The sequence below is a fragment of the Mandrillus leucophaeus genome, unplaced genomic scaffold (genome assembly GCF_000951045.1).
Source record: "Mandrillus leucophaeus isolate KB7577 unplaced genomic scaffold, Mleu.le_1.0 Scaffold54, whole genome shotgun sequence".
Taxonomy (NCBI): Eukaryota; Metazoa; Chordata; class Mammalia; order Primates; family Cercopithecidae; genus Mandrillus; species Mandrillus leucophaeus.
This window is the reverse complement of record NW_012105808.1, coordinates 1,654,993-1,671,493: the sequence shown is the minus strand read 5'-3', so window position 1 is coordinate 1,671,493 and position 16,501 is coordinate 1,654,993. Positions and strand designations below refer to the sequence as shown.

At 60.5% G+C, this 16,501-nt stretch overlaps 1 protein-coding gene across 1 annotated transcript in view; it reads right to left on the bottom strand.

The window, feature by feature from the left end:
* Window positions 1-16,501, bottom strand: part of DOT1L (DOT1-like histone H3K79 methyltransferase) — a 64,986-nt gene that overhangs the window by 13,386 nt on the left and 35,099 nt on the right. Inside the window, exons 8-18 of the mRNA XM_011997475.1 lie at window positions 13,713-13,768; window positions 11,107-11,186; window positions 7,559-7,627; window positions 6,675-6,781; window positions 5,398-5,439; window positions 3,886-3,996; window positions 3,542-3,776; window positions 3,222-3,335; window positions 2,607-2,698; window positions 796-897; window positions 467-604 (exon numbers count right to left, since the gene is read on the bottom strand). Of these exons, the coding sequence (XP_011852865.1) occupies window positions 467-604; window positions 796-897; window positions 2,607-2,698; window positions 3,222-3,335; window positions 3,542-3,776; window positions 3,886-3,996; window positions 5,398-5,439; window positions 6,675-6,781; window positions 7,559-7,627; window positions 11,107-11,186; window positions 13,713-13,768 (1,146 nt within the window). The remainder of the gene's footprint in view (window positions 1-466; window positions 605-795; window positions 898-2,606; window positions 2,699-3,221; window positions 3,336-3,541; window positions 3,777-3,885; window positions 3,997-5,397; window positions 5,440-6,674; window positions 6,782-7,558; window positions 7,628-11,106; window positions 11,187-13,712; window positions 13,769-16,501) is intronic.

The following is a 16,501-nucleotide window of genomic DNA, read 5'->3' as shown; positions in this document are numbered from 1 at the left end:
AGTTGTGACTGACTGGCTGCCTGCCTGGCACACTCCACACCCTCAGGGCAGGGTTCCCTGGACCCGCCTCAGCCAACAGCCTGTGTGTTTAGGGCACAGACCCCGTTTCTGGAACAGCAGGCTGAGGATGCAAAACAAGCGGAGACTAGGGCCCGCCAGGGACAGATAAGGCAGCTCCAGCACCCACACGACGACAGGGGGGTGCTCCCATGACCCCACACCTTGAGCCTGACACAGTGCGGCTCCCTGACACCCAGGGCCGCTGAGAAACCATCCAGCCGAGGGCTGGGGTCTGCCTGATGGGACATGCTCGACAAGCTTTCACAGGTGGCGCGATTCATTTTAAAACAAACCCCGCGAGAGAGGCGAGCCTTCCAGAGCCTCCCGTCTGCAGAGAGGACACACCCACCCAGGCAGGGCCCCTCTGGTTCCCTCTATGTCCCTGTCCCTGCGCTGCGGCACCCACCAGCTGCAAGCTCTGGCTGCGCAGCGCACGGTTGTCCTGCTCCAGCTGCTCCGACTGCTCCCGCAGCTGCTGGTTGTGGGCGGAGATCTCCTTCTGCGCCTGAATCAGGTCGTTGTAGGTCAGCGCCTTCACGCCCAGCTGGGGACATGGGGTGGGGCAGAGGTCATGTTGGTGGCCTCCAAGGTGAAGTAAGCCCCCAGGCATGACCAACCCTGCAGCCCAGCCCCTGGGACACAGCCCGACAGAGGCCCAAATAGGAAGCCATACCGACGGATGTGGGCCACCCCAGGCTGTGCCCCAGCTGCCACCTGCCCTCTGGGGTCCGCTACCTCATCCAATTTTTGCTGGAACAGCCTCCTGATCTCCTCCTTCTGGGCCTGGCAGTGGCTGAGGAGCTGCTGAGCCGCGCCCAGGAGCTGGGTGTTCTTCTCCTGCAGGACAGACAGGGCAGGTGACTGAGGGCCCACAGGGAGGGCCCACGCCCTGCCCCTCACACTTCCCGCCGACGCGCTCAAGGACAGACACGTGTGAGAGGACCCACACCGGGCTGAGATGCCGAGAAACACTCAGGCCACCGCGGGAGGGGACCAGCTCTGCGACAGGTTCACTGCAAAGAACTCTCTGTAGCCGGAGGGATGGCGCCTGCCACCCAACCCGGGCCCAGCCAGGGCAGCGCCCCCAGCCACGCAGAGGCCGGCTGACGCTGAGGAGTTTATCCCAAGGCAATACCAGGGAACGGACTTTTCACATGGATCTGCGAGGAAGCCTTCTGCAGCGTAACAGCAAAAACTCAGCGTCCGGAGGCCCACCTCCAAGGGAAGAGCCCAGGAGCCATCGACACAGGACAACCCCCAGACACTAGCAGAGAACAGGGCCCCAAGCCCAGGCGTGCTGTCAGCTACACAGGGAGCAATGTATGTGCGTATGCTCAAAGCACGCTATAAGCTTTTTTTTTTTTTCCTAAAGCAAAACCAAAGTCCAAAAATGCAAACCAGGGCTCAGGGACCGCCGACCTTGTGGCTCCAGTGGCTTCTGGAGTTATCTCTGGGCCACCAGAACTTCCACCCCATAGCCCAGGCCTAACTCCCCAGAGGTAGGTCCTCTGAGGCTCCCAGAGTGGGATGGGCGGGGCCCCACAGCCGGGACCTCAGATGAAAGAAATCATGTATACAGTGGTCCATTTTCAGGACAAAGTGCTTTGAATCAGCTTAGGTCAGCAAACTACAGAAGAGACAGCAGGTACTAGGCCCCTGTTTGGATCGCTGATGCCTCTTGTCAGCCTCCCCACCTCCCCTTCCCCCCGCTTAGTTGCCCTCACCCGAATCAAAGAAGTTTAGTCTAAGATGAAGGTTTACTAGTCTGCAAAATAGCTCGCTTTGTCTGTTCTTATCAGCCTGCCCAGCTACTTAGGTCATAAGTCAAATACTTGAAAAGCCCCTGAGCTGACTGGGATTGCGATGCACAAAATGCAGCAGGACAACCCTAAAGAAAACACCTACGGCCGCGCGCGGCAGATCACGAGGTCAGGAGATCGAGACCATCCTGGCTAACATGGTGAAACCCCGTCTCTACTAAAAATACAAAAAATTAGCCGGGCGTGGTGGCGGGGGCCTGTAGTCCCGGCTACTGGGGAGGCTGAGGCAGGAGAATGGCGTGAACCCGGGAGGCAGAGCTTGCAATGAGCTGAGATCGCGCCACTGCACTCCAGCCTGGGCGACAGAGCGAGACTCCGCCTCAAAAAAAAAAAAAAAAGAAAAGAAAAAGAAAAAGAAAACACCTACAGCCCCTGCCGAGCAACCAACAGGCAATGTCTGGGAACAGTACTCAGCCTTTGAGGAACTGGGGGAGGGACCTGTGCACTACAGGGTAAGTTGCTTGTTAAAATTGAGCAGGGTGTGCCTATCGGACACCAGGTCTTGCAAAACCATGATTAAAAGTCTCATTTTTGCTGTTCTCCGGGTTTCTCAGTCCATTCTTTGGGTTTAAACAGGTAGGTTTGTTTCTCGCAGCGGGTGAGAGAAGGAGGGAGCTCACTCAGGCCTGCGCTCCAGGGCCTCTGCCACAGCGGACAGATGCCCAGGAACAGGAACCGACCTGCCTCTGTGCAGGAAGGAGGAACGACAAGGGGGCCAGAACCCACCTTCTCCTGGCCCAGCAGCTCCTGTAGGCTGGCCTTGTACTGGGGGGTCTTTGTGTATGCCAGGAACTGCAGGTACTGGATCTTGAAAGACTCTGGGAAGAGAGGCGGAATACCAGTGAGCACAGAACAGCTGAGGCTGAGAGAAACGAGGAGGGAGCGGCCCCGGAGAACGAGCCCCAGGCCTCGGCGGGTGTCAGGTGCTCATGAGGCAGGAGCTCAGCAGAGCCCGGCGGGGCCCACACCACACGCTCCAGGCTCTCAGAGCACTCAGGCCCTCTGACCCCTGCACAGCCGAGTGTTCGCTGCGTGGGGACATCGTGGGCACTGCAGGGCCCTGAGCAGCATCCCACCCCATACCAGCAGCACCCCTAAGTTATGACAGCCGCAGATGTCCCAAGTGTCACCTAGCATCTCCTGGGTAAGACCTCAGACAACCCACGCGCTGCATCTAAGCCTCTACTGACCCTGGCAGCAGGCAGACCCGGACCCTGGGTGACTTCAGTGGGGTCCAGCATGGGGGGTCACGGGGGCTGCTGCGAGGTCAGACTCACAACCTACGGTCCTCCCGGGACCCCAAGCCCAGCACCCTCCGCCAGACCCCTCGCGTGAGCTCACCTAGCAGCTTCTGCAACGCGGGCGGGGTGGGCGCCACCAGCAGCGGGTTGGGGGAGTGACGCTGCACGCTCGGAGGTAGCTGGTAGAACGGGCTGTGAGGGGACCTGTAGGCATCTGGGTGAGAGCGGTGGGCAGGGCATCAGCATGGGGCAGGTGCCCAGCAACCCCTTAGGACGGGGCCACCCTGAAGGCACAGCCCCACCAGGGAGGCTCCTGGGACACCCTGAACACCTGGGGCTCAGGAGGGCAGCGTCCCAGCAGACGGCCCCCCAGGCATCTGCACTCAGGGAGAACGGGGCCGTGGCGCAGGGGTAACTCACCCTGGGGCGAGGAGGCTGCCGTCTGAGACACGGTCTGAGCGTGCAGGACATCCAGTGCAGTTTGGTTCTTCTTGGGCTTCCGCTCGGGGTTCGCAGTGCTCATCTTCTTGGGGCGCCCGCGCTTGCGGCCAGCCATCTTCCTCCCCTTCTTGTTGAGCTTCTTCTTGCGGGCTTTGGAGGGAGATGGCTTCTTCACGGTGGCTGCTCCTGCCTTCTCTTCCTCAGCACCAGAGTCCTGGAGGACACAAAGGAAGAACAGAGATGGGCGCCGAGCCTCCCGCCCATGGGATCTCCCGGGCAGCGGGCGGGTGCCCTCCAGCACCAGGAGCCAGGCGGGGCCTTACCATGGGGGCATCGGTGGGGCCAGCCAGCTTGCCCTCGGGGCCCTTGGTGGGCGTGGCCGCGTTGCTCTTGCTCTCGCGCTGCTGGCGGCGCCGGGCTGCCTCCTGTTCCTCCTGGAAGGAGAGCGGGTTGAGCCACGGGGAGCCCCAGCGCTGCCCACAGCCCTCCTACACCGAGAGGCACGCGGAGCTCAGACTCAAGGGGGCCACAGGCCCAACTCTGTCCACTGCAAGTCCTTTGTGGCACCAATCAGGAAACTGAGGCCCAGAGACAGCAGTGGGCTGCTTGGGGTCCCACAGGCCAGGACGTGACCCGTGGGCATGGATGATGGCATTCACAGCCACTCCCACGATCACAGCCGCCCATCAGTAAGAAGCCAGACTGTGAGCCACGGAGAGAAGAACCACATCTAAGAAAGGAGACAAGAAGGCCCTCGGGCAGCAGGACCTAGACACCACAGCCCACAGCCTCCCCTACCCTCTCTCCTCTCTTCAAAAGGCACCAAGGCCCACATGCGGGACACTGTGCACAAGTTCTCTGATATGAGAGTTGGCGGAGGGCGCGACCCACGGGAAGAACACAGGGGGCACCAGCCACCTCGGGCTGTTCCCTGCTCTCCAGGGAAGACCTGCATCCCCCTAAGCATGGTGGGAAGGACAGAGGGCCCCCGAGGGTTACCATACTCTGAGGCCAGGTTGGAGCCCAGCCCCGGCTACAAATCCAGGCAGTAACAGAGCCCTTCCTGAATGGGGCTCTGTACACACTGGTCCCGTCTGACCCTCCAAAAGGAAAGGACGCCTGGACAAACGTCTTCTCAGCTTTGGTGGCAAATAAGCAGGCAGGTCTGAGACTGCAGAAGCACCAGGGAGCAGGGCAGCCACTGCGGCTCCCGAGCCAGGCTTTCCTACCGCGGCTTTAAGGTGGGAGCGGAGGGGACAGCCCTGCCTGCGACAGTGCAAAGCGTGCACGGCGGTGGGGACCCAGGAGCTGCACTCTGCACTGAGGGTGGGACAAGTGCAGGTGTGGCCACTCAGACCTCAAGAGGGGGCAGCTGGCAGTGATGCACAAGCTGTTCACCCACCCAGCCCTTCAGTGCAACTTACCCCATCACCAAAACTAACCCAAGCCACCTCCCCAGAAATGGGTATTAACAAGGATGGCCCAGGCCAAACCATCGAAGACAAGGCAAAGTATGGAGAGAGAAAGAGACAAGAGAGTGGGTGGGAGAGAGAGAGAAAGGGAGAGGCAGGGTGGGAGAGAGAGACTGAATGGTGAGAGAGAAGGGCTGGGAGAGGAGAGGAGGAGCAGGAGGACAGGGAGGAAAGGGTAGGGAGGGGACCAGGAATGACAGGGAGGAGCAGGAAGGAGGCGGGAAAGGCCACTGGGCTGGGCCCTGAAGGGCAGCAGGGCTATGCTCCAGTCATGGCTCCTGAACCCGGCTGCACACGGCTCTGCGTCTCCCCACATCAGTGCATGCATGTTATTAACCCAGGAGAAAAAACACACACACTTACCCTGAGTTTTGGGTTTTTCAGACTAGAAAAATAGTTTTCAAGCTAAAATGAAGAAAGAGAACCCTTATTAGAAGGGAGTCCCAATCTCTGTTCTGATTTGCCTGGACACCCAGATAACAGCTCCCTGGAGAGTGGCGGGGGAGGCCGTTCTGGTATCTGGGGACACCAGGCATGCAGCTGGAGCCACCCAGCAGCAAACACAGATGTGACTAACCCAGCTGCGGCCAGACATCACCCTCAATTCACCAGCACGCGACGGGTGGGCAGAGCTGGTTTGAGCCTTCAGAATAGACACGGGGCCCCGGGATGTGTCTCTGTTTCTGGAAGAGGAAGGGCTTTCTGCACAGAAGCACCGCGCCGGCCTCAGAGGAGGAGGGGAGGGGCCGCGCCGAGGGCAGCAGTGCAGGGCGGCTGAAGCAGCAGCACTGCGTGGGGGTGGGGGCCACACGGTAGGCCAAGCCCCCAGAGCCTCAGCTTCAGCTCCCCATGCCTCTCGTCCCAGGGCCCTCGGGGGAGCAGTGGAAGGGGCGGGGTGAGTCTGACTAGGACTGTCGGCCCCCAGTCCGCACCAGCGCTCCCCAGGAAGGCTCCAGTGGAGGCTCCGAGCGCCGGACAGTGAGGGTCTGGACACACCAGCACCACCGTGAGGAAAACCACCGCTACTCCAATAACAAGAACAGATTGCCCAACCGAAGGACAAGAAAGAGACCAGGGGAAGCCTCCCAGCCCTGGAGGGCCAGCGCTGCCCACACGCCAGGTGGCTCGGGATACCCGTGCGAAGGGGCTGTGGGGGAAGCACCCTGGGAAGCAGGCAGGCCGCACACTGGCCCAGGGCAGTGTCAGAGGACCCTGGGGAACACAGGGAGGGAAGAAGCATCCCAGACCCCACCCATGGACCCTGGCGTCTCCCTGCTCAGGACCCTCTCACATGGAGGGAGCTAGGAACAGGGACGTGGGACTCCTGTTCACAGGGGCCTCTGGATATGGCGGCCAGGACCCTTACGGTCACGCATCACGATGAGGGCCCCGCCTCATCCCAGGGCTGAGTGCAGAGAAGGGGAGACAGTGCTCGGCCCTCACCCAGGACACGCCCAGCGCCTGGGAGGACCCTGGTGGGTCCCGCGGAGCAAGCAGTGCTGAGGGGGCCTTGAGGAGTTGGGCCTGAGCCGTGGAGGGGGCGGGGGGGCGCGTTCAGGGCTCTGGGGGAGGGTCTCAGAGGCCATGTGAGAAAGGCGGGAGGTGTGACGTGGGCGGGGTGAAAGGCACAAGATACTCACTATGGTGCGGTCGATAGTGTGCAGGTAGTAGGAGACTGGCTTCCCCGTCCATGACACCGAGCCCTTCAGAGGCGACAGCTCCACCACGCGCATGATGGTGCCGATGTCTGTGGGAGCCACAGGTGAGGCCCGGGCCCACGTCTACCCGCAGCCCCTCCATGCCGACCTCACCCACCCAAGGGCAGGTGTGGGGACAGAAGCCTGAGCTGCACGTCTTTCCTCTTCTCCCACACTGAGTCAGGCCACAGCGGCCCACAGAGGCCGTCCCAGGGAGATGAACTATTCAACAGCACCTGGTCTGGGGCCCTCCAACCTCAGAAAAACAGCCACAAACCCAGCTGAGTGGAATGGAAAAGGAGGGGGAGAAGATCTGGAAGCAACTTAGATCGTGGCTGCAAGAACAGCCAGCACCCAGCAACACAGGCACCTCCCAGGTGGGCGCTCCTCAGGGAAGCCCCTCAGGAAGAGGCTGTGCTGCCCAGCATGGCCGGGAGCCGACAGAGCACACAGCACAGCGAGGCAGGCAGGGGGCACAGGAGGGGCCAGCTCCTTCCCATCGCGGGCCTGTCCCTGTCCACAAGAGTCCCGTAAATCCTTCATGTCTCCCCTCAAAGCCAGGGTCTCCCCTAGGAGTGATGCTGCCCCCAGGGCACACAGTGCTCTCTAGGGACGTGTGTGGTTGTCATGACCAGGGGTGCTCCTGGCAGGGAGTGGGTGGACGCCAGGGACACGGCTCAGCACCCTGCAGTGCCCAGGACAGCCCCACCCCAGAGAAGGATCCAGCCCCAATTTCCACAGGGCCAAGGGGGAGGAACTTAGAATAGCGCATGTCAGGTGGTTAAAATTACCCGTGTGAATCATTAACAATGCTGAGAGTTTCTTACCACTCAAGTTTCTACTGTTTATTCTGAAGTTCAGAGGTGCAAAGGGTTTCGAGGACACGATTCTGCCACCTGAAACACAGACACTGCTTACTGCCACACAGGGGAGAGGAAACAGAAGCGCAGACACCACTCAAGGTGACAGAGAAGGAGCGACGACACGGAACACACACACACTGGGCTCCGAGTCCTGTCCACCTGCCTACACCTTCCAAGGGTAAGCCTATCCTACAAGTAACTTTTTTTTTTTTTTTTGCGACAGAGCCTCTCGGCTCGCTGCAGCCTCCGCTTCCCTGGTTCAAGCAATTCTCCTGCCTCAGACTCCTGAGTAGCTGGGATTACAGGTATGCACCACCATACCTGGCTAATTTTTGCATTGTTAGTAAAGAATAGGCTTCACCCTGCTGGCCAGGCTGGTCTGGAGCTCCTGGCCTCAGGTGATCCGCCTGCCTCGGCCTCCCAAAGTGCTGGGATTACAGGCGTGACCCACCGTGCCCAACCTCCTACAAATAACGTTTCTTAAAAAACGTTCTTGGCGTGGTGTGGTGGCTCACGCCTGTAACCCCAGCACTTTGAGAGGCCAAGGCAGGTGGATCACCTGAGGCCAGGAGCTCCAGACCAGCCTGGCCAACAGGGTAAAACCCTGTCTCTACTAAAAAAATACAAAAATTAGCCAGGTGTGGTAGTGCATACCTGTAATCCCAGCTAATCGGGAAGCTGAGCCAGAAGAATTGCTTGAACTTGGGAGGCGGAGGTTGCAGTGAGCCAAGATACAGCTACTATACTCCTTGCCTGAATGATACAGTGAGACTCAACCCCCCTACCAGCCCCAAAAAAAGAAAAAAAGTTCTCAAGTCCTCACAGACCCTGAGCCAGGGCTTCCCTGTGTGAAATGGGCTCTGCACAGGAACCTCCCAAAAGAGGAGCAACTCAGCCCAGCGGGGGACGCGGTTGCAGAAGAGCCCTGGGCAGCCACTGCTGCAAGATGCGCCAGGAAAGGAGCTTGCGCTGTCCAGTATGATTCCCGGGATTTCCTGTTAAATGAGGAAGGCAAAGCCAGCCAACGTGTGTAGGGCAGTTTCTTCAAAACCCACTACGCTGGCCAGGTGCGGTGGCTCACGCCTGTAATCCCAGCACTTTGGGAGGCCGAGGTGGGCAGATCATGAGGTCAGGAGATCAAGACCATCCTGGCTAACACGGTGAAACCCCGTCTCTACTAAAAATAAAAAAAAATAAGCCAGGCAAGGTGGCAGACGCCTGTAGTCCCAGCTACTTGGGAGGCTGAGGCAGGAGAATGGCGTCAACCCGGAAGGCGGAGCTTGCAATGAGCCGAGATCGTGCCACTGCACTCCAGCCTGGGCGACAGAGCGAGACTCCGTCTCAAAAAACAAAAAAAAGTAAAAGTCAAAATGGATCCATTTAAACACACGCACACCCCGCCATCCCAGCTCTCCTCCCAGATGCCGCGCCAGCCCAGGCCTGGCATTCTGCACGCCACTCCCCTCAAGAGGGGCAGGAAGGGCAGTTCCGGGGCCAGGCTGGGCACACGGGTTAGGCCAGTATCCCTACGAGAGGACCTCAAACATGAGCAGGGCCAAGTCAAATGGCTGCAGAGCCAGGTTGACAGATGCTCACGGGCACGTCTGGGACCATCAGGGTCCCTAGAATCAGTGCTGCTGGCCACTCCCTTCAAAACAGGGAGGGGCTGGACAGGAGACGCCACTGCAGTACCCTGACCCAGCCACCACGTCTGAGCGTGCAGAGAAAGCTAGCGAGAAACAGCCAGAAGAGGCGTTCTAGCAGGTACGGGGACCACGGAGGGGGTGACAGGAGTTGCCTGCAGCCACTGCTGCCTTCCTGCGTGCAGTCGCAGAGTGCAGGGCGGCCCGGAGTGCTGCTGAGGTGTGGGGGCGACTGGGCGGGGAAGCATGGTGTCCCCACGTGGTTCTAAGATAATTCAGAAACACCATTGCCACACGCGCACACACACACACAGATATCAAATAAACTCGCAAGGCACACAGATGCACAGAGACACGCAGGCCTACATGCACACACAGAAACAAACAAGCAAACACATACCTAGACAGGGAGGCACACAGGCACGCACACACAGGCATGCACACAGGCACAGACATGCAGACACAGACACACACACAGAGACACGCAAGCAGACACGCAGGCACACAGGCATACACACAAGAGACACAGGCATGCAGAGACACAGACACACTCACAGACACATGCACACAGGCACCCTCCAAACCCCCATGGTTGTGGGGCGTTGGTGCTGAAGGCAGCTGCAGACCCTCTGGGTTTTGTTTGAGAGGCCTGAAGAGCCCACCACGGTTCTCCCCTAGCCTCTGGAGGCCTCCCTAGAGAGGACAGGTGGGAAGCAGTTGGGAGGGAGAAGGGTACCTCCAGAGCACCTGTCTCCGAGTCTAGCAGTGGCTTTGGAAGCCACATCCGCCAGTACACAGAGGTGGTGCTTGCTGCAAGGCTTGGTGGAGAGCCTCGGAAGGCAGGCAGCACAATCCCCGCAAGGAAGACCCCAAACCTGCCCTGCGTCCTGCTGGGGGGCTGGCGGGGGTTGGGGGACAATGGCACGCTCAGTCTCCATGTTTAGGGGAAGGGGCACTCCACAGGCTGTGATCTGGGTCCCACCCTCAACTGCAGGACTGGAATTGATGTGATGGGTTGAGTTAACCGCTCCTGAGACTACGCCAGGGCTTGGGGTTCAGGAAACAGCATGAAGGGCCCTGCATGGGCCTGGTGACCTTTCTCCAGAGGGAGAAAACAAAACAGCTGAGAGCCCCGCTCCTGCTCATTCTGGACACCGCGTTCCATGTGCTCAGGTCAAGAACAAAGGGGACTCTCGCTCTTGCCCCGGGTGATCAGCTACAGGCTCAACCCAAGAAGGTTCCAGGGCCGGGCGTGGCGGTCACGCCTGTAATCCTAAAATGTTGGGAGGCCGAGGCAGACAGATCACCAGAGGTCTGGAGTTCGAGGCCAGCCTGGCCAACATGGTGAAACCCCGTCTCTACTAAGAGTACAAAAATTAGCCGGACATGGTGGCGTGTGCCTGTAGTCCCAGCTACTTGGGAGGCTGAGGCAGGAGAATGGCTTGAACCTAGAAGGCAGAGGTTGCGGTGAGCTGAGATCACACCACTGCACTCTAGCCTGGGGGACAGAGCAAGACTCTATCTCAAAAAATAAATAAAACAAAATAAAAACAAAAATCAGCTGGGCATGGTGGTACGGACCTGTAGTCCCAGCTACTCGGGAGACTGAGGCAGAAGAATCGCTTGAACCTGGAAACCGGAGGTTGCAGTGAGCAGAGATTGTGCCACCGCACTCCAGCCTGGGAGACAGAGCAAAACTGTCTCAATAAAAAAAGAAAAAACAGCACGAAGGAAGACTGCCTGGCTCCCAGGGGACTAAGGACCCCAAGTCTGAGCTGCCTTCTGCAGGACAACTTGCGGGGACCTCCTGGCCGCCGCCCTTCCTCAATCACGTCACACCAGCACAGACCGGTGAGGAGGGCGCCTTACCTTCCTTCATGTTTGCAAACCGCTCCTTCAGCTGGTGATCCACCTCAGGACCAAAGGCAAAATTATTCACAAATATAACACTGCAAAACAATACTCCAGTTCAGTGCCATGAAGGCTCGCCTCACGGGCACAGCCACCCGGCAGAGCCAACAACCGCTGCTGTCGGTGCCAGGCCCTGCCCACACCCGCCCGCCACCTCCAGGGCCAAGCCCACACCGCCAAGCGCACACCGTGGGTTTCAGGTGCAGGGAAAAGACCTGAGCGGCCTCTTCTGAGTGGGGCCGAAAACAGAGGGGCGGGCTTCGGGGCCAAGTCCCTTATCGTGAATCTTGGAGTCCAGTGATCTGGGAAGGTTCACGAGCAGCCCACACAATGCAGGAGGAGCAGCCGTGAAGGACCCACAGGCCGAGGGAAGAAGGCAGGTGGCCAAAAACAGAGGCCCAGCAGGGGGCTGGACTGCCACAGGGGGCACCAAGCAGAGGCTCCCGCTCAACCGCCGCAGAGACCGCAGACAACGGGCCCCAGGCGAGGCACCCTTGGCAGCGTTTCAGACCCCCTGGCAAGCAGCGGGGAACCGGAGGCTCCCATGCAGGCCCCGCACAGCTTTCCCAGGCCACCATCCTCAAATGAGGGTCCTGGGGCCACCTGTGTTCCCCACTCAGGACTGCACTTAGGGAGGCTAGACGTAAGGCTGGCTGAGCTCAGGTGGCCAAGGCGGCTGAGCGGCATGAGCCAGAAAGACCTGGGTAACTGGGTGTTCAGAGAAGCAAACTCCATGATGCCACCTCCAAAGCCACCGCCATAGTGGGTGAGACACAGGAAAGGGAAAACAGGCTGAGGCCAGAGTGCGAGGCCCCACAGTCAGCGGGCAACCTGTGGGAGGAGCCCCTCCTGGTCAAGATCTGTACGCTATGCCCAGAGCCAGAGCAGGCTGAACCCAGGGCTGGGGCTACCCAACAAGGCAGCGAGGCTGGCAGCTCCTAGAGAGGAACTGCGAGAGCCTGCGCCAAGCCCAGATGTCAATGAGATGCCAGGAAATCTCTCGGCTTTTTTTTTTTTTTTTTTGAGACGGAGTCTTGCTCTGTCGCCCAGGCTGGAGTGCAGTGGCCGGATCTCGGCTCACTGCAAGCTCCGCCTCCCGTGTTTACGCCATTCTCCTGCCTCAGCCTCCCGGGTAGCTGGGACTACAGGTGCCCGCGACCTCGCCCGGCTAGTTTTTTGTATTTTTTTTTTTAGTAGAGATGGGGTTTCGCCGTGTTAGCCAGGATGGTTTCGATCTCCTGACCTCGTGCTCCGCCCATCTCGGCCTCCCAAAGTGCTGGGATTACAGGCTTGAGCCACCGCGCCCGGCCTCTCGGCTTAAGAGTTTGTTACAAGACAGCAATCATGGCCTGACCGCTGCAGGTCCCCCTGTGCTCCCACCACCACTCCATGGGATGGGGATACCACAGGGTCAGCACGATTCCCTCCAGATGGCAGAACACCCGCCGGGGGGCACAGTGCCCCAACCCAAACAGAAGTTCACACAGAAGAGCAAACCTAGGAACCTTTTGGGAAAAGAAACCCCCATTTTCTACTTGTACCCCAAACCCTGTCCATGGGGGACACTTAACCATAAGCCATGCGCACAGCCGAGAGGAAGAAAAGCACAGGGAAGACAGCAGGAGTGAGGGGGCAGGGAGGACAAGGGGTGCGGGGAGGACAAGGGGCATGGGGAAGAAGAGGAATGCAGAGAGGAGGGGTGCGGGGAAGATGAGAGGCGTGGCGAGGACGAGGGACGCAGGGAGAACGAGGGGCATGGAGAGGGCGAGAAATGCAGGGAGAATGAGGAATGCAGGGAGGACGAGGGGCATGGGGAGGACGAGGAATGCAGGGAGGACAAGGGACGTGAGGACAAGGAATGCTGGGAGGACAAGGGGAGCAGGGAGGACAGCGGGACTGGGGGAGCAGGGCCCAGCCGGCTGCTGACCCCACCTCGCCGGCTGCTCTCACAAGAGCCTTGGGCCCCCAGGGTCCCTGGCAGACGCTGGAGCACCGTGGCCACACCCAGGCTGGGCAGTGGAGAGCACAGGGGCCCAGCCCAGCCACACAGAGCCGGTAGCCACCAGGACAAACAGGTGGCAGTGGGGAGGGACCTGGACAGTGCCCTGAGCTCCTGGGCCTGGGTGAGAGGCGGCGCGGAGGGGGCAAGCCCAGGCAGCGCCAAGATGGCTTGGGACCATTGTGCACACTGTGTGGGTGCCAGCCACTCCAGGAGGGATGCACGGAGACAGGAAGACCCCCAGACCAAGCCTGAGTGGGGAGGAGGCCCAGGAACCCAGGCGAGAAAGTCAAGGGGATAGGGCAGCAGGAACAGGCTCACTGCCAGCAGGGTCTGCAGGGGCTGACAGGGGCTCTGCTGGGCACATCTGCTGGGTATGTCCGCTTTGCGCGCCCTCAGAGGGAGGCCCAGGGTGAGGGAAAGGCACCCTTCCTGTCCCCACCGGCCTCTTTCCTGACACAGCCAGCGCAGGAGTGAGGGGCCGTTCCCGGACTCCAGTGCCATGGCCACTGCCCGCCCGTGAGCGTATACCCCACATGCCCCGCACGCCCCATGCCGGCCATACCTCGTGTTGGCGATTCGCTCCCTCCACTCTTCTGAGAGGAAATCGCCTCTCTCCAACTGAAAAGAGAAAACAGGCATGAGTGGGGACCCCCAGCCTCCCTGGCAGCCCCAGCCCGCCCGGCCCCTGTGAAGAAAGAATGAAATGAGCACAGCTCTGCTTGCAGGGAAGGAGCAGGAGGACGCCCAGGCCCCACCGGCTGCAGCCCTGGGAGCTGCAGGCAGAAGGGCAGGCGAGAGGGACGCGCAGAGAACAGGCAGAACCTCCTGAGAAGCCGGGACAGGTCCTCGTGCTCCAGCATCCACTTGGGGAGGCCAGGCCCAGCCAAGGGGACCACAGCCACACCAACACACACCTGCCAGCCATGCTGCAGTCTCCTAGAAATGTAAGCTCAAAATCAGGGGCTGCAGCCACTCCCAGGACCAGAAGTGGCCAGCAGGGGTGCCCCAAGGCAGGGCCTGCAGTCCCCACCATGCTGGCTCCAGGCAGTGCCTGAGGGAGGCGGCGGGACGCTGGGGGGCACCCTCCACGGCAGGCAGCAACACTTGGCCAGGCCGGGAAAGCCTAGTGCCGAGCTCTGTCCCTCCCTCACCAACCGCAAGAAACATGCACACCTCGAAGCTGAGCCGCCAGTCCCTGGGGGTGTCCGCCCCTGTGCGCTGCTGAGCTAAGAGCAGCGCTGTCCCCCAGCTCCACGCCGCGCTCACAGCAAAGCCAGCTGCAGCCCGACGCCGGTCTACCACCAGACCTCAAGACCAAGCACGGTCCAGGAGGAAACACCTCTTATTAACCTAGCTGCCCAACGCAGTAGCATCTGGATAACTGAGACCCTGCCTTTCAAATCCTCCAAAACCACCACCACCTCCATTCCCAGAGAAAGACACACACCACACAAACGCCCGACACGAATGCCTCCCAGAGCCAGCACGACTCGCCACAGCCAAAAGGTGGAAGCAGACAAGAGTCCAGCAGAGGAAAGACCAACAGAGCACAGCAAGGCCGCGCGCGGAAGCAGGACCCCGCCAGGAGCAGGAGCCAGGCTCCACCCCAGGCCACAGCGCAGATGCACCTCGAGGACGTCACGCTCACTGAGAGACGACGCCAGACACAAAAGGCCACGCAGTGTGTGACCCCATTTCTGTGAAATGTCCGGGACAGGCCCATCCACAGACATGCTGGGGGCCGGAGTAGTTGGGGGTCAGGGCAACCTGAGTCACGGTCGAAGAAGCCCACACCTGCACGCCAAGGGCCGAGGGAGGACCCGCAACACTTCTTTCATAGCAGCCGCAGGCCCAGTGCCCACCGAGTGTCTCTCAGGATGGGGGGCAGTCGCTGAGCAGAGAAGGTCCCACAAGCAAGCCGCTACCCCAAGCAACAGGGTGGCCCACCCACCCAGCCCAAGAGAGACAGGGACACCCCCGCTCCAGGCCCGGAGGACAGGGCCACCCGTCCACGCAGATGCAGATCCAGAGGGCAGGGCTGCCCGCCCCAGCCAGGAGCAGCTATATATCCTCTGCTCTCCAAGGCCAGGGGAAGTTCCCAGGAGGGAGGAGGCGGGATGGGAGGTGCGCAGACAGGCCATCCTGAGCCCCTGCAGGTGCTGGGCTGCCCCGACACCCGTCTCCTCCCTCTCTACACCTGACAGACCCTGTGAACATCCCTCATTCCCCGTGGACAAGCCACCCAGGATATGACTCAAATCCCAAGTCCTGAGCAGCACTCAGCAGACCCGGGCTCGCATCGCAGGCCTGGGGCTGGGAACCCACCCTGGGGTCCCCCGCGCTCCATGACAGGGCAGGCTCTGGGGCCAAACTGTTCCTGCAAATGCCATGGTTTATGTGCAACCCTGCTTCCCTCTGGAGTCTGGAACCCCGGCCCCATAGGAACCGGGAGTCTGGGTCTCTGGGAGCCTCGCTGGTGACACCGCTCCGGGCAGGAGGACTTGGAGCCTCCCAAGCAGAGCACGGGCAAAGCCACAGAGAGCTGCTCTGAGGGTTTCCTCCAACATCAGAATGTAAGTTCCCCTCAGAAAGGGCAAGGGACAGTCGGGAGAAGCCTCTCTCGCCCACCCTCCGCAGCAGACCTGGCTGTAAACAGCACGGATGCCAGAGGTAGAGGCTGGTATTGACACCTGCCTTCCCCACCGCCAGGTTCTTTCCGACACGTGTTACCAAAGCCCTGAGGAATGCCATCCTTCCCCCGAAATCATGCTCCCAGACACATCGCAGGAGCCACTGGCCCGACCGTGAGTACCTAAACCCGCACGGAATTCAGACCACGAACGCAGCTCCACGCCGGGAGCACCTGCGCCATAGGAGACACCACGCTACTCGGCCGTGTTGCAGACCCAGGCCCTAGAAGCAGGGTGCTGACCCTGACGCTGACGAGATGAGGCAGAAGGGGGAGCAGTGCTGGGGCAGCCCCCGCACCTGACAGCCACCCTCTCCTGAGCAAGGCTCAGCCCAGTCAGACCACGCGGAGGAAGGCACCTTGGTGCCCTTCTGGCCATCGCTGGGAACCACGGCGAGGGCTTCCATCCTCTGTGCTGGGATCTGTGTGGCTCTCCTGCCACAGCCAGGAACCCACGTGGGAACTTCCGGCCGGAGTGCAAGTGGACCCAGGGCCCAGGACACCACACAGCTTCCACTGTGGGCAGGGCATTTGGGAACAATCAGCACAAGAAAGGAAGGACAGCTGGCCGGGCGCGGTGGCTCAAGCCTGTAATCCCAGCACTTTGGGAGGCCGAGACAGGCGGATCACGAGGTCAGGAGATCGAGACCATCCTGGCTAAC